Below are 23,137 nucleotides of genomic sequence, written 5' to 3'. Positions count from 1 at the left end.
GAACGCCCTGGGGTGCACAGATCTTGTGCTTCATTACGTTGCTGTATGTTGCACGAGGAAGTCGCCGCACATTTATTTGTCTACATCTCACAATTTTTTTTTTTTTTTAAGGAAAGGATCATCCACCCACATGGTCAAGGATATATGTAGTGGGTTACAATGCATTCTTCAAAAAAATCTGAGAGAGCAAGTTATTTTGCTTGAAGAAAGAAGTTATGGCTGGATGCGGTGGTGCACGCCTGTCATCCCAGCGGCTCAGGAGGCTGAGGCAGGAGGATCACGAGGTCAAGGCCAGCCTCCGCCAAAGGGAGGCCCTAAGCAACTCAGGGAGACCCTGTCTCTCAATAAAAGGCAAAATAGGGCTGGGGAGGGGGCTCAGCAGTCGAGTGCCCCTGAGTTCAATCCCCGGTATCCTCCATACACACCAAAAGTAGTTATGGAAAGATCATGCAAATAGAATATTTGCAAAAGGAGAGAGAAAGAGTAAGGTGAAAAATCTTAGGCACAGCTGAAAATTTAGCTACTGGATGAACTGGCACCAACGTGAACTGATGATCCAGTCTTCCTGTCACTTCATAAAGCCACAAATGGAGATTGAACCACGTTCGCTCACGTAGATGGAATACACACCCCCAGGACCGTCATTACTGTAGACGGGGTCTCTGCAGAACTCCTAAGAAAAGAGGCCATAATTGGTGTTTGTGTGTAAAAATTGTGTATCTGGGGCTTTTGAGAACCATCAAACTGATTTAAAGAATGGTTTCACGGGGGTAAAGAAGAGGAATGCAGGACAATTAAATCCACGCCATTAAACTGGTTTGTTTCTAAGTGCCTCTGGGTGATTAAGAGTTCCTGCTCGGCGAGACCCCATCAAAACAGATGCAAGACTGAAGGCGGTCTCAGCCAGTCAGCCCTCCGTGATTGGATGCCGCTTCTGGAAGTGGGACGCGGCATCCGCACAGTCTGATTTAAAAACGGGTTCTGCCTGGTCACTCTGGATTTCAATTCCTGCTCGTCGTCGACTTGGCTTCACTCGGCTCTTGGTGCTCAGCAGCATTTTGTCTAAGTCCCTCCCAGATCCTAAAACATGCTGCCTATTTCCCAGATTCCTCTTCCCCCCGCCGCCCCGCCGCCCTGTGGCCTGGATCCGCACGTGAGCTGATGCAGGAGGAGATGCCAAGACCATTCCTCACCACCTGACGACGCTGCCAACTCGAATCCAATGCCCTCTTCCCTGCACCAAGCACCGATTCAAGTATTAAAAATAAACACATTGCAATGGGACATCATTCAATGGACAGAGTCCTGGAAGATTTTTTTTTTAAAAAACAAGGGTTTAATGAGAAGGCGCCAAAATCATCCGCAACTTGCTGTGCCTTCCTTCTAAGCTCTCCGGCGTTTTATTCAAACCAGCCTTCCCTGCGCAGGAACTGCACGGTGTCATCAAATCCACGCTGACACAGGGCTTCCATTTTCCTTCTGCTCGGAGGGAAGAGGGCCTGGTTGAGCCTCATGAGGTTGGGCAGGGACAACTAGGAGGGAAAGACACAAGTTCAAGTTGTAGGACAGACAGCCTTCACCCCCGAGATGCTTGGAGCCACCCCAAGATAGGACAACCCCAAATATCTCCAGGGGGTGCCATCGCCCCAGGTCCAGATCCGTGAGATTAAGAGACTTTTATGTCCGTTGCTCATTTGGGTCCCTAAGTATCTCTGCAACATTCTCCAATATTTCAGTTCTTCCATCTTTCTAAATGAATAAATGACCCAATCGAAAACTGCACCGACGGCCTACCAAGTGTATTGATGTGGGAAAGAGCCGAAGAGAGAGGAAAAGCTACGCAAAATGTCCGTTAATTAAGCCGGGCACGGAGGCTCACGCCTGTCATCCCAGCAGCTCGGGAGGCTGAGGCAGGAGGATCGTGAGGTCAAAGCCAGCCTCCGCCAAAGGGAGGCCCTAAGCAGCTCAGGGAGACCCTGTCTCTCAATAAAATATAAAATGGAGCTGGGGAGGGGGCTCAGTGGCCGAGTGCCCTTGAGTTCAATCCCTTGTTCCCCTCCCACAAAAAAGTGACTTCACCAGCAGCAGACGGACTGCATCCTGACAGCCCCAGGCCCCCGGTTGAGAATTGCCAGGCCGGGACTGCAGGCTGCATTCATTCTGCGGGGACTTCCCGTGGATGAGGGCACTGTAAATGTCACTGAAGGTGATGACTCACCATGATGTCCTGGTTGGTGACCTTGATGTACACGCTGAGCTGCCCTTGGTCTTGGGGGGAGATGTCCAGCCGTCCACAGAAAGGGGAGATGGTCACTGTGCGGCCTGCAGGCAGGACGGGGAGACTGTTGGTGAGGCCTCCGTCCACCCACTTCTGTGGAGAGGAAGGTGCACGTCCGTCAGTGGCCATGGGCGGCCCGAGTCCCACGCACAGAGAAGGAGCGGGGCCTTGTCCACAGCGACTGGCCTTCCCGGTCCTAAGGTGCACGCTTTGGGTGTCCTTGTCAATCAGAACGCCTGGGTGCTCATCCGACTGTGCGGCTGTGTTGGGAGCGAAGGGAATCTTTGTGCCTGTGTTGCTGACGGAGCTCGGGAGAACTCTGGACGGAATCAGAAAACCTCCCCGGCCCGGGGAGCAGGTCCCATTGTTTATGGTCAGAATCAGAAATGGGCATTTTTGTGCAGCAAAGTTAAACATAAATAAGACAACCAGAAACCCCCTTCTGTTTGCAAAGAGGTTCCCTTGGGCACAAAGACAGGCGTATGTTCTGAAGCTATAGACGGTGGTGAGTGCAGGGTGAGAGCCACCGTCAAGCAAACTAAGCGGGTCTCAGAGCAAGCAGGAGGGCCCTTGGAGAGCTCAAGGTGAGCGTGACCTTGGTGTTCCCTGCCTCTAGGAAACCGTGCTCTGGCTGGCATTTCTATTAGCTACGAAGGCCTTGGCCGGATCCCGACTCCTCTAAAAGGGAACGAAAGTCAACTAAAAAATAGGTGATTTGACTAAAATGAAACTGACCCACAATGATGTGCATGTTGTCATGATTTTGAAAAGAACAAAACGCATAAGATTATATAATTCTTCACATATATATGTATATATACGGCTATGAATATCTGTGCACCTGAAAGTAGGTGTATCGCTCTCTCTATGTGCATCACCACGATTGCGGCGTCTGTCTGTGTTTTAAATATAGCAGGTTATATAAGGGAAATCTGCAAAAGGGAGGTTTGCAAAACCAAAGGCCCCCCAATACATGATCGCACCCCGAGCTTGCTCCCCCCCGGCCTTGATCTACGAGAAAAGAGTAACAGGGCGCCTTGCAAAATGATCTCACTTGACGTTCTCAACAGAGCCCGCCACCCAGGGTGTGAAAACCTGGACAGGTCTCATCAGGGAAAATGAAGGACGTGTCCGAGACTTCAAGAGCGAGCTCGTCTGACTCGTGCACCGTCATGAAAAGGGGGTCAATCTGGCTCGTTAAGTTGAAAAGTGTTGCAATTTACGACGGGGTTAATGGCTGCTGTTTCAGGGAATCGAAAATCCTTTTTCCAAATTCTGTTAGGCTCTTGTTAGCTTGTTCTGATTGGATAAATGACTAGGAGACACAGAGGCATCAGATGGCTTCATGACTCCATCAGCAATGATTTCTGCGCCTCTGTACACTCCGAGGCTGCCATCCCACCGGCTCGGAGGCTCTGTGGGCCACAGGCCTCACTCCCGAGTTCAGCGCCCCCCCCCGAGATTTTGGGCTCAGAACACGCACCCCTCCGTTCAGCCGTGCAGATTCGACCCGTAACTCTGAAAAGTGTTGATTTCTTTCTTTAGCGTTGTGCAGTTTACATTGTACAGGTCTGTCAACCTCTTTTGTCAGATGGACCCCCAAACATTTTATTTTCTTTGAGGGTGGGACTGCAAATTGGTGCCACCCCTCTGGAAAGCAGGATGGAGATTCCTCAGAAAACTTGGACTGGAACCAGCACTTGGCCTAGCCGTCCCACTCCTCAGCATATACCCAAAGGTCTTAAGATCAGCACACTACAGGGACGCAGCCACATCAATGTTTTTACAGCAGCTCAGTTCAGAATAGCTGACCAAGCTAGGTGCTCTTCAACAGATGAATGGATAAAGAAAATGTGGGACCTATAATGGTGGAATATTACTCAGCCATGAAGAAGGAGGAAATGATGGCATTTGCTGGGAAATGGGTGGAACTGGAGACTATCATGCTAAGGGAAATAAGCCAATCCCCAAAAACCAAAGGCTGAGAGTGTTCTGTCTGATGTGCAGATGCTAACTCACAATAAGGGGCAGGGAAGGCAAGAACAGAAGTCACTGGATTGGACAAAGGGGAATGAAGGGAAGGAGGGGAATGGGAACAGGAAAGAGTAGAATGAATCGGATGTCACTTTCCTACGTTCATACATGAATACAGTGTAACCCCACGTCACGTACCGCCACAGGAACGGGATCTAATTAGGATAAGTTATACTCCATGTGTGTATGGTACGTCAAACTGCATTCTACTGTCATGAATAACTAAAAAGAACAAATTAAAAGGTCACCGTGTTAATAAAGCTCATTGCTGGACCTACACTGCTGCCCCTCATTACCACTGCTCACCCACTACCCCCTTCCAAAAGTCTCTGACCACATCCCAAGCATGCGCCACGTTAGCGTTAGTTGCCTGGGTCAACAGTGATGTAGCTTCTGTGGGAGATATGTTCCGAGACCCCCAGTGGATACCTAAAGCTGCAGATGGCAGCAAACTCCGTAGACATTAGGTTTTCCTCCAGGCCCCGTATCTCGACTGCATATCCGGTCCCTTCATTTTACAAGAGGAAAGTGCATCTTGGGGAACTCCTTGTTCTAGGTTGTAGCCTGGTAAGTGACGGCCCACCATTTCCTTCTTTAAATAAAGTTTTATTGGCACACATCCACCTCCTTGGGTCTACAGATGGCCCGTGGTCGTAACCGTACTGATGGACACTGAGGTTCCCATCCAGCCAAATCCAGAGGGTCCAGAGAGCCCGGCCGGGGCCGTTCGCTGAGATAAAGACTGAATTAGGCTTTTGTGGGAAATGCCGAAGTCAGGAAGAGACGGGAGCCTAAGGACGGTGGTAATGATTCTATGTAAATGCACAGGAAGAGAGTCTCTCACCATTCTCTTTCCCATGTGTGTCAATCATGAAAGATGATTGATCCGTAATGCAAAGGCTCAGGGGAGAGGTCTGCAATTGACCGATTTTCAACAGGCGTTCTTGTAAAAATAAAATAAAAATATCGCTTGAATTCTAACTCAGACCAAAGGGAAAAAAACAAAAAAACAAAAAATCCTAAAGCCTTTCTTCTCATCTGCGCCGGGCCCTCGTGGACGCGATCGTCATTCGGACAGTTGGCCGTTTGCCGATGCTGATGCTCTCTCTTGGAGAATATCAGTTACAATTCCTTCTGAGGATGCTCCTCTTGTCCCAAGTGGATGGCAGGCATCTGTGATAACCTGGCCTACGAGTGGGGTCTACTACCGGGGCCCCTCCTCCCCATCCAAAAAGGAAAAAGATTCGGGAGCCCAGCTCCCTACTTGGCATCTCCAGGGTGTGATGTTTGACCTCACGTTTCACAATGAATGCTGAGGCTGCAGTCATCACGTCTAAGTTCCAGGAAACAGGAAAGGAAGACAAGAAGAACAGAAAATGCACAATCTCCCTTCCCACGTGCCTCACAGGAATTCGGCTTGCATCTCGTTGGCCTGTATACCACCTTCCTGGCTGTAAGTCCAATCTCAGTTTACATCTTCTTGGCCAACAACTCAATGGGTAGGCATACTCATCTGCAGGGCAAGCTAAGAAAACTAACCTTTGAGCTACACGGCCATCCGTCCAGATAAAATGAGATTCTATTACTCAGGAAGTGAGAGATCCTCACCAGAGGTTCACGGGTGGGCTCACTCGGCCTTGGACTGTCAGTCTGCAAATGGCGAGCTTAAAACCTTTTTGGTTATAAACTACGAACCTTAGGTATTGTGTGATAGCAACATGGAACGAACTGACACACCTCTTTGGATGTGAATGCACAATCTCACGAAATGCCTTAGGATTTTTCTTAACCATAGTTCCCATTTTTATAATGAGTATATTTATTATAAAGGGTACTTTCAAGTCACTTAGATTTCACATCGTTACAAAACCAATGTTCACCGTACGAAGCTGGTTTTTTGATAGCGACTTTTAAGTCTATTCAAAAACGTAATGTAGAAATAAATGCCAACCTCATTTCCAGAGGGAAAATAATACTTGAACGATGCCTTCCGAGCGTGATGTATTGCAAATAAAATTCTAAATGACAAAACAGGCCATACTTTCCTTGGAGACTGAACATGTTTTAGCTGGGACTGACAGCATCAAAAATAGGAGATATTAGGAAAGCTTACCTAGTTTGTAGGATAGGTAAATTTTTTATGCACTCTTTAAAAAAATTCCCTGGGTGTATTGCTTCTAATTGGCCGCAGTCAGGATTTCAGATGGCTAAAGAGAGGGACCTCCCTACAAATGATATGTCCTAAGCACGTGGCTACTGAGTCGTCCGGACGGAGACTGGTATTGGACGACAGGATACGTATGTCATATAAATACCTGATGCTCACCTTGTCTACGTTAAAGAGATCCTCGGATGCTAAACCCACCTCGCTGGCTGGTGTGGGTGAAGTAGAAATGGTGCTTGATTATAAAAAGCCTGTCTCTGCTGGGTGTCAGACAGAGTCGGTGCTGGGGGATGAGAGGCAGGTGTTGAACCAGTGTCCCTGACGGGGAGAGAGCTGCCGCATTTTGATAAGGGATCAAAGAGCATCCAGTTCTTTTTCTTGGAAACAAAACTATTGATGCAAAGAATGCGAACCCGTGGATCTGGACCAGAATATGGGAAACGGCCCCTTTTGGAGGAGGTGGATTTCTGGGGAGATTGGCGTGAGCTCCTCTGTGACGGCGACTTTACCTGCCCTTGGTATTCCACTGGTCTCAGTCCCGCGTAGATGGGCACAAAGCTGCTGGCCAGGAGAACCTGGGTGCACAGAGAGAGAAAGGGCTCAGCTCGACAGGCCGCCCCGGAAAGCCGCCGCGGCACCATTTAGAACGAGACTCTTATGACACGAACACCTTCCACGCACGTCCAGACACGAACGCTCACACTCACGTAATAAAAAAATATGACGCTTTCAACATGGAGAAGGCCCTAACATCATAGGTACCGATCCACGCGCCCCAAACGGGTGAACTACATGCTCCTAAGTCGAAATCAGTGCAGAAGACCAAGTCCTTTTGGAACCGGTATCTCAATTCCTTGCAGTTGCTAACGGATGATTCCTGATGTTCTACCAATTGCTAGGAAAATGGTGTTTAAAGTCGCCCTGTTATTCTGTGGAAGAAGAAGCCCCCTGATTATTTTAGGGGAGATTCACTCCCCACGGTGCAGGATGCCCCCACGGATGCTACCAGGATGTGGCAAAGGGGACAGTACGTTTTTTTAGACACTCCACGTTCCATCCAGCCCAGGAATCATGAAATGCAAGGAGACCCACGAGTCGCTATCTTCCGTTTGAAAAGTGGGAAAGGATCCTCATTCAGGAGAGGATCGGTTCTTCCCAGAGCAGCCGCCGAGCTCTGGCGGCTCTCCCGCCATCTCCACGTCCTCTTGGGCAGCCGCCTGGGTCTGGAATGGGCAGCGAGGGCTCTGTTTGGGAACAGGCGGCATCGGACGTGGAATATTTCAGCTCTCATCTCTCAGCTGATAAGGGAAAGGCTCTAGGGCTGCTTATCGGCAAAGATTTCATGAGGCTTTTTTTTTCTTTTTTCCCCAACATGCATTATTCAGAAATGGATTAGAGCCCCAACCCTGGCTTATAAATCATGTGTTTAGAATCATTTAGAACTCAGAAGGCATCTCCCCGCCAAGAAATCATATCATGGGTATGATTTTTTTTAGGTTAGCTCTCAAAAGCCTATTTATGCGGATCTGCCACTCAATTACAGGCCCGGGCGGGTGACAGTGTAACGGGATTTCTGTAGGAAATTCTCCCCTGGGCTGCACCCCGCAGGGCAGGAGCGGGAAGCCCTTCCTGGTGGTGATTTCTGCACCGGGGTCCCTGAGCCGTGGTGTGTGCTTCCTCCTGAGGTGGCTCTTCCTTGCGCCTGTCTCATGGCGGATAGAAACCAGGGAAGAAGGGCTCTGGTGCGTCCCCCACGGGGCACTAGGCTGCTGCCCGTCACGTTCCCTAGCAAGACAGAGAAGGAGGGCCCAGGCTGCTGGTGGCACTCTGGGGTCAAGGGCAGATGGAGGTCCTGGTTATGAGAGCTCCCGCGATAATAGGCTCCCGACAGACACGTAGCTCAGGAAGCTTCTGGGGACGGCGGTCTGAAGTGGCAACGTCATGGTAACGGCACAGCCCAGGGACTCCGGCAGGAGAGGACAAGGCCATCAGCCCGGGGTCACACCGCTCTGTCACATCACCCTGGATCTCTGTGCCGGAACTGGCTCTATGATCTGTGAGCCCCGTGCAAAAAGCAAACGCCCGTTTTCCCTGTTCAGAAAGTGCAAACAATGCCAAGATGTTGACAGCGGGGTGTTGGGTCAGTTGAGAGCTGGGGCCTGTGCCCACACGCGCACACCAGGGAGGGGACTCCGCTGTGCGCCACCCCGCCCCCAGCGCCTGCCTGAACTCTCAGAATTACTGCTCAAGGCGGCGACATGGCCCGCCCAAGGGTGGCTGAGCTCACGAGTGCGTCAGCCTGCACCTGGGTTGGGGTTGATTTCCACACCACACACACCTTCCCTTGGATGTCTTCCAGGGCCAGGAACTGAGTCCCGGTCTTGCCTCCTGTTTGTTTCTTGGCCAGTTTCCTGCATCTCTCTCTTAATCACTTGTCTGTGCAAAGACCCAGTGCGCGCTCATGGGTAGAAGCGCTTCCCGGAGGGAGGGAAGGATCCTCTTTCTTTCTGTTTTTATGGATCCGTTCATTTATTTATGGCGAGGTAGGATAACAAGCTCGCAGGAGACTTGACCGCCTCCCAGTCCGCGCGGACCTGCCTGTAGCAACACGCTCGGCTCAAGGTCTCCCTGCGTCGCACAACAGGACGGGGTGACAGTCCCTCCACCACACCCCTGCACCGGGAGGCAACCCAGGAGCCCAGGAGCGTATTTGGATGCGGGGGGGGGGGGGGGGGGGAAGAAAGGGATCCAATTACTTCCCTGCAGATGATCACCGTTAGAATCCCTCCTGAAGGATAGGAAGAGTGCACAGAGCTGGGAAGTGCGTGCCCTTACACCAACGCATTTTTTTCCTGACACTATTCACTCTCCCTTTTTATGGCCCGGTGATGTCTGCATCAAGGCAACCTGAGTGAGGAAATTAGCTTTGGGTAGTTAAGAAGGGAGCGGCTTCCCTTGCTGCCATGGGATGGCAGCAGATAGGGTTTCCTAAGGAGGGAGGTGGAGGCTGACGTGCTAAGACCCCTGAATACAACACTGAGTCCCAGCGTGCCACTTCAACGTCACCGATCCATCTCAAGACACCTAGAGCAGCTGTTGTCCACGGAAGGGTCATGTCCCCACCCTCTGCTGAGCCACAACCCCAGCCCTGTTCCTGGTTTTTTATCACCAGTTTTAGCGGTGACCTAGTAAGCAAGGGACTCCGGGTGACACGGGAAACACCTCTGATACATGGGAAACGGGAGGAGCAGATGCCTAAGTGGATTTCAGGAATTTGGAGGCTGCTCTTGTCTGCGTCAAACTGGCTGCAACCACCTACCTTTCCTTTGGGTCTGCCCAAGGGTCCCCTGTGGTAGGTGGCCTTTCAAAGTCAGAGGGTTAAACTCCCTCCTCAGAGCATGCTAGCAGCCGTGTGTGCACACCCACCGTCAGGAGCCGTGAAGATCGCGCACCCACGCCACTAATGATTTCACCTCCAGTCACCCTTCCCAAAGCCCCAAGTCCCCCTGATTCCTTTATCCCACAAATATCCTGAACCCCGGCCTCCAGGAGGCAGATTCAAGACCCGGGTCTCCCACCCCTCTGCTGCGCTGCTGGGTGAATCAACTCTCTTTTGCAAAACTCATTGTTGTTTGCATGATTGACACACCGTGCCGCACGCAGGCAGAGCAGACGGCGGGGGTCAGCCACAGGTCCCCAGATGTCCAGAGCTCCGTGGTTGGGCACACTGATGAGAAAAGCCAAGGCTCACCTTCCTGCCCCGTCTCTGGGTACAGTGCTTTAAACGTGGTGTGCACTGTGAAAGCGTCGATTTTTCATTTTATTCTTACTTAAATATACAAGGATGAAAATCAAAGTTGGTGGCTTCCCGTGGCAGCGGCTCAGAACATTGGCCAGGGCGTATTCAGGACACGTCCTCGCTGGCTCTTTTCATTTCGCGTTTTATAGAAAAGGGGGGTGTTGAGAAAATGATGTGGCTTAACTTCCTTCGCGTATAAATTCTCAACAAGTTTCCTTCAGGCCTGAAGTTTACTGCGCAGCGTGATGAGAATCTGGCTGTTGACACAGAGCCTGCTGGCGCCGTTGACATTCAAAGACAGATTCAAATTTATCTTCCTCCGGTCCCTGCCAAGATAATGGCCAATCTGAAATTCAGTCCTGGTTCCACCTTCACAAGAGCTCAATGGGAGAAGATTCGGCTATAAAGGAGCGAGGTGCGAGGAGATTCAGGACATCGGAGCAACGGGGACAGGGTGCCCGCTCCCAGGAGAGCCGGGGACACTGTTAGAGGTGACCTTCTCCCTGGCCATCCAAACAGAGGAGTATTCAGGCCTGTCAGAAGGGCATGTCTCAGAGCACACGTGTGCATCGACTCTGCACACGAAGAGGTTCAGGATCTGCCCCAGGTGAGGGGCGCAGGAAGATGCCACTGTGCCGCGTCGGCAAATGCACTTCGGCTCCGCCCTGCAGCTGCCGCAGGACTGACTTCCTTTTAAACCCAGGATTTATCTCCCTAATTATGCTCTGCTGAAGGCTGATGTTACAGCGCGCCTGGATTTGCTGGTGGTAAGGTTGCTTCTGACGGAAAGCGGCCCAGAGTACAATCTGGAACTGAAGGGGAACAAGAGTAGGGGCCCTGGAGGGGTCTCACATCCACAGGCCCGGGCTGGAGAGAGGAGGAAGTATTTTCATCGTCCTGCTCTACTTTACCTGTGTGGCAGGTGGACGGCTGGTGGGTCCTGGGGATTGGACCCAGGGCCGTGTGCAGGCAAGGCAAGCACTCTCCCCGCTGAGCTAGGTCCCCAGCCCCAACCTTTTCTTTATGCACCTGAAATACACCTCTTGGACCAGTGGGGATAAAGGAGGGAGCTGTATACAGGCGGCGCGTTGGGGCCCTGGCTGATGGGCAGGCACCAAAGGCTGTCCCCTCCCTGGGTCAAGTCAAGTCGTCGGGCGGCAGTCAGCAACCGTGTTTCCCTGTCTTCACCTGGTCACCGACGGCAGAGGGGAAGGGGTGGTAAGTACATTCCAGGCCACAGGGTGTGACTTCTCGAGCTTTGTAAAGTAGAAAACACCAAGTGAAATAATCCCCATGGAAATACGATTCGGAACACCATGAAGCCCTGTGTGCGACCAGCTTTTCTTCCCTGTGAACAAAATGCCCGCCAGGAAGAACAGAGAGGAGGGATTTACTTTGACTCATGGTTTCAGAGGTTTTAGTCGATGGTGGGCTGGCTCCGTGGCTCGAGTCTGAGGTGGGGCAGAACACGATGGCGGAAGGGCGCGGTGGAGGAGAGCCGCTCACCTCCTGACTGACACTCAAGCAGCAGAGAGAGAAGGGGCTTCCAGGGGCAAAACACAGACCTGGTCCTCTGACCAGGCCCCAAAGCCCCACCGGGGACAGCGCTGCACTGGGAAGCAAGCCTTCGACACTTGGGCTTTAGGGGGATATTCGAGACCCAAACCATAACAGCCGCAAATAAAATGCATCTTTGGCCACACAAATAATGAGGGCATCGGGAGGCTCTTGGGAAACCATCAGAAGCATCACATCATCAATCAAAAGAATCATTTTGCAGCAGGGAGCCAGGGTGCATGATCCCGGAGAGCACGGACAGGCCTAAACCTGCACACGTGTGCACGCACACACATGCACACGGGTGCACACACATGCACACACATGCACACGGGTGCACACAGGTGCACACACATGCACACGGGTGCACACACATGCACACAGGTGCACACACATGCACACGGGTGCACACACGTGCACACACACACGTGCACACGGGTGCACACACATGCACACACATGCACACGGGTGCACACATGCACACGCACACGTTGTAAGCCCCGGGTTCAAGGCTGTATTTGCAGGCACACAGCACCCTGTCTATACTAAAGAGCAGCAGTGAGCGGGTGCCCAGGGAAGCACCAGGCACCTTTAAGAGATTCACGTAGCAGGGGGCGGATAAATGAGCTCATGACAGCGATGGACACACAAGGCAACCGGGGCACCGCGTCTAGCACTCTCCCGTGTTCCTCCACCCTAACTCGAGCTCACAGACACAGCTGCCTGGTGTCATCGCACAGAGCCACCCTGGGTACTTCCCCGACGGACCCCACGCACCCTCTTCCTTCCTTGCCTTCCATTGGCTCCTCTGAGGCTGCGGAGGCCATGCAGCTCGGGGACAAACCGTCTTCCATCAGCTCTGCTGCAGGCGACACCTCTGACGTCTGGGTTATGAGGACAACGGTTGCCTGGGTTACGTTTCAGGCCCTTGAAAACCATTTTGTCCGAATCACAGAATCCCGCTTGGTCCTGAGCAGGTGTCTTGCTGAGTTGCTCAGCACCTCGGTTTTGCGGAGGCTGGCTTTGAACTCATGATCCTCCTGCCTCGGCCTCCTGGGCCACTTGGGTTACAGGCGTGCACCATGCTGGTTGCATGTCCCCCCACACTGCTGGGTTTGGGCTCTCCCTCTCGGTCCTCACCATGCTTACTCGGTTCAACTCGATGCTTCATGCCTGTTCCAAGCGGCTACTTCATATATTTTTATAGTCACCATCTGCTACAAAGGAAATGTCCTCCCTTCATTTTCGTCTGAAAAGGTTAAAGCATTCTGCTCAAGATGGAGAAGGCTTCTTGTAGAACCCGGGATCGATGCTAATTATTCAATAGTCTCCTTGCGAGGTCTTACACAGGGACATCAGTTATTTCTCTTCTTTTTGACGAACCCAAATAATTGCGCCAGTTCTCTGCGTAGCTGTAACCCCGGGAAACAGGGAGACACGGTGTTTCCCTATGGCAAGAGTTTGCCATCGCTGCCATAACAGATGACCACCAGAGCTTCAAACAAGACACAGCCCTGCGCACGCTGACGGGAGGTCCCATGGTGCTCTGGGTGGTACCAGGCAGGGCTCTCTGTTCCCGTCTGGAGGCTCCCGAGAGGAATCATTTCCTTGCTAATCCAGGTACTAGATGGAGTCACTTGCATTGGGTCTCAAGGCTGAGGTTCCCTGTCAGTGGGGATCCGCCCGTAGCAGCTGCACCTGAACACGGCTTTCACATCTCAGAATCAGCCACAGCACCTCCAGTTTAGGACAGGGCTCCACTTCTCAAGACTCTTGTGCTTATTCTGGGTCCACTGGGACAATGCAGGAGCATGCCTGTCTTTACAGCTCTGGGGACTCAGGTACGGATGTCTTTGGGGGCCCGCATTCTGCCGGCCAAACCCAAAGGGACAGAAAAGATGAGTATTTTTATTTAGCTTCAGGTGTGACCGGAGCAGAAGGCTAGAGAAGAATGCACTGTCCCGCCAGGTGGACCGCTGACTAGCTACTGAATTTCGCACAGGTCATGGAACGTCCGGGACCCACTTCCTACTTTTAAAGCAGGCCATCGTAATAGATGCCACCTCGGCTGGTTTATGTCTTCATTCACGTGTTGGTGGAGCCCCTGTGTCGTGGCTGGCCATGTCCCGGGCACTGGGGCAGCTATGGGAAAACCAGCAATCGCTGACCTCCTGGCGGAGCCTCCTTCCAAACGGCGAAAGCTAAAGTAACCAAGCAGTAAGATGTGCGGGATGCGAGGCCCTGGCCAATAAACCAGGTGGGGATGACAGAAAGAGGGTGGCTACTGGGTACCAGACACAGGTACCTAAGAGGCATAAGCCCTGGTGTAGAGTGGCAATAGTAATGTTATTCTGTATTTCCAAGTTGCTAGAAGGAAGGGTTTCTCATATTCCCAAAGAAATGATGACCGTTGCAAGTGACGGACCTGCTACTGGCCCTGTTGGGTCGTTTTGCCATTGTGCGCGAGTATCAGAAAACCACATTCTGTACCACGGAGATACGTACAACCGTCATAGTTCAACCAGAAGAAAATAGGTCAGCCGAGGCAAGGGGCCCTGCTGGTTTTACATTACGACGGCCCCCATCTCTTCCTAGGCGAGCCAGAAGAGAAATGGCAGTCCTTGTGTGTCTGCATGGGTCATCGATAGCCTGGGACAACTCAGGTGTGGGGTGACCAGCTGTCCTCTTGATATTGTCTAAGTCTACAGAATATTATTATTGTAAGATTTATAATAAGATCACGGAAGAAAATTCTTCTTCTGAGATTAAAAGACGGTTACAAGTGATGGCGGTGAACAGGAACGCGGAGTACTTCCGCCTGTCCATTCAACATGTCATCAAGCATTCCGGACGGCAGCATCAAGGTGATGTTAAAAACCAGTGCACCTGCTGTCTCACCCGAGTTCTTCGGCCTCCACCCATTACCTCCTGCTGTATCAGAACATCATTCTCTGTGTCATCCAAAGTCGCCATGATTCGCACAAAAGGACTGAGGAAAATCTGCCCCGTTTTCTAAAGATGGGCGCCCTTCCCGAGAGACGGACACTCCAGCATCACCTGAGCAAGTTCACCGTTATTTGGAAATTAACCGGTAAAAGCATTTCCCAGAGACGATGAATTCCCCACCCAGCAACTTCCACATGCCTGTGGACAGAAAGGCATGAAAACAAGATGCAAGACACAAAACGGAACATTAGATTGAAAGGTGGAGACCCGGACACCAGAGCTGGTTCCTAGGAGATATACAAAGGGCAGAACCCCTCGCTTCTTGGGGACACCAGGCTACCAGCTATGGCCCCTTCTCCCTCCTGGGAGGAGTCTGCGTTGCCCCTTTTTAAATAAACCCTGCTTCGTATGCTTGCCTCGGCGTGCTTCTCCAACGTTCAAACACGTGGGGAAGCGGCGGTAGGTGTCAACCTTGGCGTGTGTCACACCCCATCAAATCTTTCCACCAGGACTTCCTCATTGTGGAGTCATAAAAGGGCCGTCCCCCGGGCTGGGGCTGGGGCTCGGAGCTGGAGCGCGCTCGCCTGGCAGGTGAGAGGCCCTGGGTTCGAGCCTCAGCACCCCATAAAAATAAATGAATGAAATAAAGGTATTGTGTCCCACGACAACTAAAAAATAAATATCGAAAAAGAAAATAAAAAAAATAAATAAATAAAAGGGCTGTCCTAAGGCCTGTGCCTCCTGATTCACAGACGACTCTGGACGGATGGAATAAGAGCGCCCGTGTGGACGCTCCTCCACAAACGACCCAGTATCAGCCACGGAAATTTCAGGGAGTATCACTGCTACTAAACCGCACCCGCAACTCGCTTCCCGTGGTAAGTGGTGAAGCCTGAAAATGAGGAGACAGTAGAGGAGGCGCGGGCCTGGCGGCCTGCGGGGGAGGCTGGGGGAGCCATTCATCAGACACATAATGTACTGCGCCCTGAGCGTCCATCAGCCTGGTACCCGACCCCGGATCTGAAGAGCCCGGCGGGCGATGCTTATTATTTCTGGGAAGTATCTAAATCAGCATTTGGTTTTTTTTTTTTGCAAATGGGAAATGCGGCTGGGCTACCTTAATGAGGTCTTCCCTGGAGGGAAAGCGGGAGACCAGGTAATTCTGCCGGGTCCTGGTGTTGGTGATGGAGACGTACAGGCGGTCCTGGGCCAGCTCGTGGGCGTGGGGAGGAAGGATGGAGTCCACGCCGCTCCTGGAGAAGGAAAAGCAAGCCACACGCATTACTCACCGTGAATTATTGAGCGACTTTGTAAATATTTCACAGGAGCGAGGGCTGCGCTTGGCACGCTTTGTTGGAGAGCGTTGGACACTCTGTCTTCGAGTACTTGGGGGGGAAATACGCCATGGAAACACGTACCTCAGCCGGGCCATGAAGTCGTAACCGGGGGTCGCCGCCCCGAAAGACTGCTTTCGCGTTTCTTCAGCAAACTGATAGGTGAACCGGTTACACTCCTGAAAAAGAAATGAGCATCGGACCCTCTGCACTGTCCACATGAGTTCATCCCTCTTCCAAAACGCCGCCCACTGCTCTGGATGGCACACGCCCACCCAGCCGGACACAGGATGCCACACTCTTTTGCACAAGTGTGCAAACCTCCCCCCTCCCATCTCCTGGTCCACTCTTGTTAGGCCCAGGGCAAATTACTTGTTCTTACAATTTGTCTCTCTTTTTTTTTTTCTTTCTTTTTAAGCCACCTCCAATGGCCTTACTCGAGAATTGAAAAGGCCTTGAAGACTGGACTGAAATTCTAATGTAGAGCATTCTTCTACAGATTGCCAGGCACCATTAACCTTCTCTCCCTCCCCAATTCCCGGCCTCGGAAGCATTTCAATGGCAGCCCTACAAGGGCACAGATGAATGACAACGGATGCAGGAAGCACAGTGGCTGTCTCTGGAGGTGTGTCTTGGAGCACTGGGCAGCCCTGGGGCAGGGGTGCTCCTGTGCACCCTGGGCTGGGGTCCACCAAGGCTGGTTGTCGCAGCATGGTCATGGGACCCTGCAAGCTGGGTCTGATCACCTCACTTGGCAGGTAAGAAAACCCAGGCCTGCAGAGATGAGAGGACCCTTCCCAACAGCACATCAGAAATGCACGTGGGAGCCAGGATTTGGATCCAGGTCTGCATTCTGAGCCAGTCAGGTTCTCTGAAGGAGCCGCAGATTCATTGCAAAGATCCTGCCGAGGCTGGACCCTGCCTGGGCTGGGCACTGTGATGACAGAGCCCTTTAGCCGCCGTGGATGTTAACTTTGGTATCTGACCTCACGTTCTCCCGACGAGGAGTAAACTCAGAATATATGGCTAAGCGCAGGCCTCTGGCCTCCACCAGCCCAGAAGCTCAGAAGGCGATTTGTGTCTGAAACCTGTTCCCTGCTGGGCTCTGTCTGACGACCTAATGTCCCCACCAACTACTTAGGAGCATCTCATCTAGGTTCTGCGGTTGCTGTGAAAGGTCCTGAAACCTCTTCCTTGTGCAGGATTGGTGGCCCCTGGTTACAGCATCAACAGGAAGCCAATACAGTGGGTATCAGCCCCCAGTCTCAGGGCCGGAGAGGCTTCCCTCCAGTCTGACATCTGGGCTAGGACTTTCAATGGGAGCTGGACCGGGGGCAGAGATACAGGAGGCAATAATAAGGAGTGGACTTGTTCACCTTTGAGTGCCCCACGGTGACCAATGCTAGGCCTTCCTTGCAAGTCCTGAGGCTGGACCAGGAATTGAGGGGCGGTTTGCTGGGGAAGGCTTTGCAGCTCCAGGCTCTTTCTCACCTATCCCTGCCTCCATTCGCCCACCACCTCAAAGACGCGGAGCATTCCGGCTCTGGCTCCTCTTAATTAGACATGGAGGGTGCTCCTCTTAATTAGACCTGCATAAGCTCCCAACAAGATTAATTGCATATTTGTCACAAGAGTGAAAAAAGCTCCAGGAATTTACACCACCAAGCAGAACCGAGCTAACCTGTAATTTGAGTAGATTGGAGAGTTTTCCAAAACAAAACAAAACAAAACAAAAACCCTCAAAGCAATTTTATCGACCAGCTATTTCCAATGGCTAAAGAGAAAAGAAATAGCCTTCCATCAACAGGTTATTGTGGCACAGCCCTGGGGATGTGGGTCAGTGGTAGAACATCTGCCTAGTGTGTGTGAGGACCTGGGTTCAATTCCCAGTTGTTCCAAAAAAAAAAAAAAAAAAAAAAAAAAAAAAACCACGTAATCTGATTTGAAAACAATCCAAGCAAATCAGGCATCGTCTTAACATCGCAGAATTCCAGCGGCATAAATGCCTATATTATTGTCGCGTTTCCAAACCATGTAAAGAGTTCATCACAGTTAATACATTTCTGAATTTGCTGAGGACGAGAAATCAAATCGACTCAACTCCAGAGCTCAGGGATTTGTTCCACTTAAAGACTCAATGAAAGAGGAAGCCAAAGTCCCCTCCCCCTCCTCTCCAGGCCACAGCTGGCTGCAGCGAAAAAAGAAAGCAGTTCTGGGCGGAGCGAGAGCTTGCAATTCAAAGCCCAGGATTTTGCAAGCTTGGGGGTGGGGGATTCACACCTCAAGGTTTTCATCCCGTGTCATCACTATGGCTTTTCGTCACTTTTCTAGTTTTCTGAACGCCAACCACCTAAAGACGAGGTGGCTGGATTTCTGAAAAACTTCCCTGAAATCTGAGACTGAGATTTTGGTGTTTAAAATCCCCGCAGCCTTGAGACTCATCCTCGGGCACGCATGGGTTAAATCTTTGTCTTCTGACGGTTCCAAGCCTTTCGCCTGTGTAAGTAATTAGCAAATATTTTCTCCACCCCTAGAAACCAGCTCGGAGTCGGTGAATGTTTGATCACAGTCCAGATAGCAGAAAACCGATTTTAAAAACATAGATTGCATTCAAGAAAATACCTAATGACGGCTAATTTTTTTATTACTTCTGGTTAAACTGCTTGGAATTCAGAGCTTCTACTTACGGTGAGAATTAAAAACAAATTAAATTCCCATATCATTCCACTTAATTGAAACGGTAGGCCCAGTTTCGTTTACGCGCCTGTTAGAAAATAGCAGTGAGCAGAGAGGTACCGGCCACATGTTCGAGCCTTTGAAAAGAGGCTCTGTGCTCTCCTCGTGCTCAGAGAAAGAAGAAAAAATCCTTTGCTGCAAGAAACAGTGCTGGCGTCTTAAGGCTAAATAAAAACTCGAGAGCATTTTTATAGCCTTGCCTTACTGTCACCCCAAATAATCTTCTTTTCCAAACCCAGGGCACAGATCCCTAAAGAGTGGATCTTAGAGAAAAGTCTGAACCTTTTGTTTCCCAGGCAAAGCCTGATTTCTCTGTAAAGAGTCGGCACTCCTGGTCTCCATTCCCTTTTAATTTCTTAATGAGGAACACAGCCTCGTTACTGCTTAATTACCTCTATTTTTTCTGGCGCTGTTAGCAAGACAGAAGCCACCAAGGATCCTGCAGAGGCCCCTGCGAAGGCCTGGACATCCTTCAGCAGCCTCTGGCCGTGTCTGCAAAAGGCAGATGCTGCCCCCAAGTGGTAAATGCCCAGAAACCCACAGGCTGCAAAGGACAAGTTGATGGGCTTCATTCTACCTGCAGAACCGTCAAAAGAAAAACAAAAATGAATAAAATAAAAATAATTAGAAAAAGTTACCCATTAGTAGAGTTCATTCCACACACTGTGTCATTTTGCGCCTGTTTTCCTGCCATGGTTTTCTTTTAACGTATAATTCTCTAAGTGCAGTGGTTTCAATGAATTCTAATCAATCCCAGCAGTTTTTCAGGGAACCATTTTCTTTCTTTCTTTCTTTCTTTCTTTTTTTTTTTTAACATGGATTCAATACTCTGGTTAATTATTAAAACAACAACAAATCGCCCAAGTTTCCATACTTGTTCTTTTTAATTACTTGCAAGAAACAAATGTATAAATTCCAACTGGCCAGTCCTCTGAGCTTTTTTTTTTTTTTTTTTTTTCTGAACTTTGGAGACTTTCGTTGCTCTTGCAAAAATGGGGAAATTATTAGAGACTGCATCAAATTCCAAGCGAGCCACAGATTCATTTGCTCTTTGGAAGTGCATCAGTGAATTTCAAAGATAGGTCCTGGTCCACCTCCATTTCCATCGCGGGTATCCTTATCTTTTAAAAATTCTGATACCCCTTTATTGATTAATAATGCAGTAAGCTATTATCCAACAATGCAACACCCTTCATTCCCAAGGAGCTCCAGACAAATTGAGGTCACGGCTGAGAAAAGCTCCAGAAGGCTTCCTACAGTGAATTTCCACCAGGATATACTTGCAACACACCTAAATATGAATATTCTGTACGTGCTGCAAAGCCCCAGTGGACACAATAGGCCCACGTGAAGGAAACCCTGTCCCCACACGCCTGTCCATCCTGGCTTCCTAGGGGAGCCCCAAATCCTGATTCTGGGGCACTGGGGGGAGGCACCCAGGCTGGACCAGGAATTGAGGGACGGTTTGCTGCTGATACCCCAAGCTGGGCCCCGTGCAGGGGGGAGGCTGAGCCTCTGCAGGCTGCACAGAGAATCCGGGCCAGCGCTGCAGGGCCCAGCCCAGGTTTTGTGCAGGCTTGGGGGGTGGGGGCGGGATTTGGGTGGTCTTTTCCTAGGTGGTCAGGCCCATCAGGCGCAGACCCGGAGATCTCCAGCTGCCCGGGGTAGGTGGGGCTACTGCCTCATTTCTCCACCCCCGGGGCAGCCCACCCGGACCCTCCCGAGCCTCGCTCGGGCCCCGGCGCTCGGTCCTACCAATGCCAGCCTGAGGCACTTCCGTGTGGATGGCCCTTAACCAGAAGGGGGAAGCGGGATGTCACTCAAGGCGGCCCCGCCTATCAGAGCCGAGCTCCGCTCGCCGCGCGCCCGCCCATGAAGGTCTGGCGTGAGAGTGGGCGGTGCCTCCCCACCTCCCGCCCTCACGTCTGTGACGTCATCACGCCGACGCGGAGGCCCGCCGGCTCTATTTAAATCGCGGCGCTCAACATGGCGGCGCCCACGTTACCGCTCGGCCGGGTGTCCTCTGGTGCGGGCAAGGACAAAACTTTTTCGCGTCGAGTTGTGCTCCCTTAACCGTCTAGAGATGCGTCTGAACCCTTATGAGCCCTTCAGCGCGACCTGAGGGCTGGCCGCCACCTGCGAACCTGCTGACCTTTAATGACCCTCATCGGCCGTGCTCCGGAAGCGCTTGCTCCGCTCCGTCTGTGTCCCGGAAACGGTTCGTTTCTCTTCCCCCGCCCTCGCGCCCTCCAGAAAGCCCCCGCTGTTCCAGGAGACTCAGGCGGGGGGCGGGGTTGGGGCAGCTCCCACGGCGGCTTTTCAAGGGCCACCTTTGTGTTTTGTTTTTCCTAAGCGCTTTCTGCAAAGGCTGGACCATGACTTGGGGGCAACTTTTCACATCCTCATGTGGCTTTAGGCTGTGTGACCTTGGACAGGATGGGCGATGTCTCTGAGCCTCCTGGGTGTCTCGTCTGCAGAAGGGGGAGGCTCAGATAGGAGTTAAAAGCTCCATTTTAAAGCTCCTGGGTCCAGTGTCACTGTTGGCTGTGGGTCAGACTCAGGAAGCCCGACCCAGATTGGAAGGGCTCTGGCAATTTTTGTTTTTTCAAACAGTGCCCTCCTCCTCATAATCCAGGCTGCAGCCATCTCAGGAATGGCAGCCGAAGGTTCTGTGGGCCCCCTGGTTTGACGACAGAGGTTTTCTCTGACCACAGATAGAGAAGCGAATCTGGCAGCTGCAAAGGGGGGCCTCTTCCTTCAGCAAACCGGGGAGGAAGCTTAAAAGCTGATCAAATTGCCTCCCCCTGGTGGGGAGCCACCTCGGTTCCAGGACATTTCTGATGTGATGATTAAGGAATTAGAGATTTGGGGTTTAATTCCTGTAAGTCTGGAAACACCGCCATGCTCAAAACCCAATTACTGCGGGGCGGGGTGGCACAGGCCTGTAATACCAGAGGCTCGGGAGGCTGAGGCTGGAGGATCTCCAGTTCAAAGCCAGCCTCAGCAATAGTGAGGCCCTAAGCAACTCAGGGAGACCCTGTCTCTCAATAAAGTACAAAATAGGGCTGGGGATGGGGCTCAGGGGTTGAGTGCCCCCGAGTTCAATCCTGGGTACCAAAAAAAGAAAAGTTAACAGTGTCCCTGGGTATTTATTTAGGTTAGCATTGCTAGGGCCTGAGTGTTGGCATGCCTCCCCAGATGAATGTGTTTAAATCTCCACACACACCCAGTGTGATGGTGTTAGGAGGTGGGCCTTGGGGAGGTAGTGAGGTCCAAGGGTGGGGTCCCCATGGACAGGATTAGTGCTCTCACAAGAGGGCCACCCCAAAGCCCTGTTTCTACCACTGAAAGGCGCACCTGCAACAGGCACGTGGGAGTCCGCAACCTGAAAAAGAGCTCCATCGGGACCAGCCTTCTGAGCTACGGGAATTCACGTTAAACCACAGAGTCTGTGGTCCTCTCTCACGGCCACCTGAGTGGACTGAGACGGTGGTCTAGTTTAGACTGGTCTGGTGGCACGGAAAGACTGAGGATCGCCCCTATTTCTTTTTCTTCCTTTCTTTTGCAGAATCAGACCCTGGGACGGTGTTGGCAGAAGGCCTGTCCCTGATTGTTAAGATGCAGGTGGACACCTCTGCACTGCACAGCTCGGGTGGACACTGCAAACGTGGCGTCCATCACCTCCAGGAGAGAGAAGGCTCCTGCCAGAGTGTGACCCCACCGACTGTAAGTCTCACTGGAGCCACCTATGTGCTCTGTGACTCTTAAAGTGTTACGCGTGTTTGTTTTGCTCTCTGTTCTATCCTCAATCATATTCCCACGTAGTTAGTTAAAAAGTTCAGCAGCTCCCTCACGTAAGGAAGAATATCATTCCCATTCGTCTCTGTCGTTTCTCTACCGCGCATGGTGCGTGGCGCCCAGTGTGGAATCAATATGGGTTTCTTTTGAAGGCTGGATTTCCGTCAGTCACCACTGTGGTCTGAGAATATACTAATTGCCCTATTAAAACCGTTTCTGAAGTCCATGTATTTGCTTATTCTTGCTTCTCTGTTTTCCTTAGTGATTTTGTTTTGAACGGGTGCATTTGGTCATTTATCCTAGAATTATCAAGCGTCTGTGGGGTAGCAGGTCTGCGCTTGCACAGGGCACCCAGAGCTGACAGGAGTTCAGCCTTTATCACCAAGGATGCAGAGTGCAGCTGGGCGCCGGCTCGTGAAATCAGAGCAGCACAGTCTGGTGCTCTTGCAGAGCCTCACATAGGTGCCCTGCGTGTGCACCCTGAGCTAGAC

At 51.4% G+C, this 23,137-nt stretch overlaps 1 protein-coding gene and 1 long non-coding RNA gene across 3 annotated transcripts in view; one reads left to right on the top strand and one right to left on the bottom strand.

The window, feature by feature from the left end:
* Positions 1-1,288: 1,288 nt before the first annotated feature.
* Positions 1,289-20,662, bottom strand: Pnpla4 (patatin like domain 4, phospholipase and triacylglycerol lipase). Of its 2 annotated transcripts, none has more exons than XM_026411156.2 (7): positions 20,604-20,662; positions 19,241-19,425; positions 16,197-16,291; positions 15,896-16,031; positions 6,986-7,051; positions 2,219-2,371; positions 1,289-1,532 (listed from the first exon to the last, which is right to left on the bottom strand). In XM_026411156.2, exons 2-7 carry the CDS (start codon positions 19,418-19,420, stop codon positions 1,401-1,403), a joined length of 762 nt encoding a protein of 253 aa, XP_026266941.1. In that variant the 5' UTR covers positions 19,421-19,425; positions 20,604-20,662; the 3' UTR covers positions 1,289-1,400. The 2 variants fall into 2 exon arrangements, with proteins under 2 accessions (XP_026266941.1, XP_026266940.2); XM_026411155.2 differs by lacking the exon at positions 20,604-20,662 and adding an exon at positions 20,140-20,572.
* Positions 20,663-20,829: 167 nt separating this feature from the next.
* Positions 20,830-23,137, top strand: part of LOC113198423 (uncharacterized) — a 36,770-nt gene continuing 34,462 nt past the window's right edge. Inside the window, exons 1-2 of the long non-coding RNA XR_013342575.1 lie at positions 20,830-21,066; positions 22,417-22,574. This is a non-coding gene — a long non-coding RNA (uncharacterized LOC113198423). The remainder of the gene's footprint in view (positions 21,067-22,416; positions 22,575-23,137) is intronic.

This window comes from Urocitellus parryii, chromosome X (genome assembly GCF_045843805.1).
Source record: "Urocitellus parryii isolate mUroPar1 chromosome X, mUroPar1.hap1, whole genome shotgun sequence".
NCBI lineage: Eukaryota > Metazoa > Chordata > Mammalia > Rodentia > Sciuridae > Urocitellus > Urocitellus parryii.
This window is presented reverse-complemented; position numbering and strand designations above follow the sequence as displayed.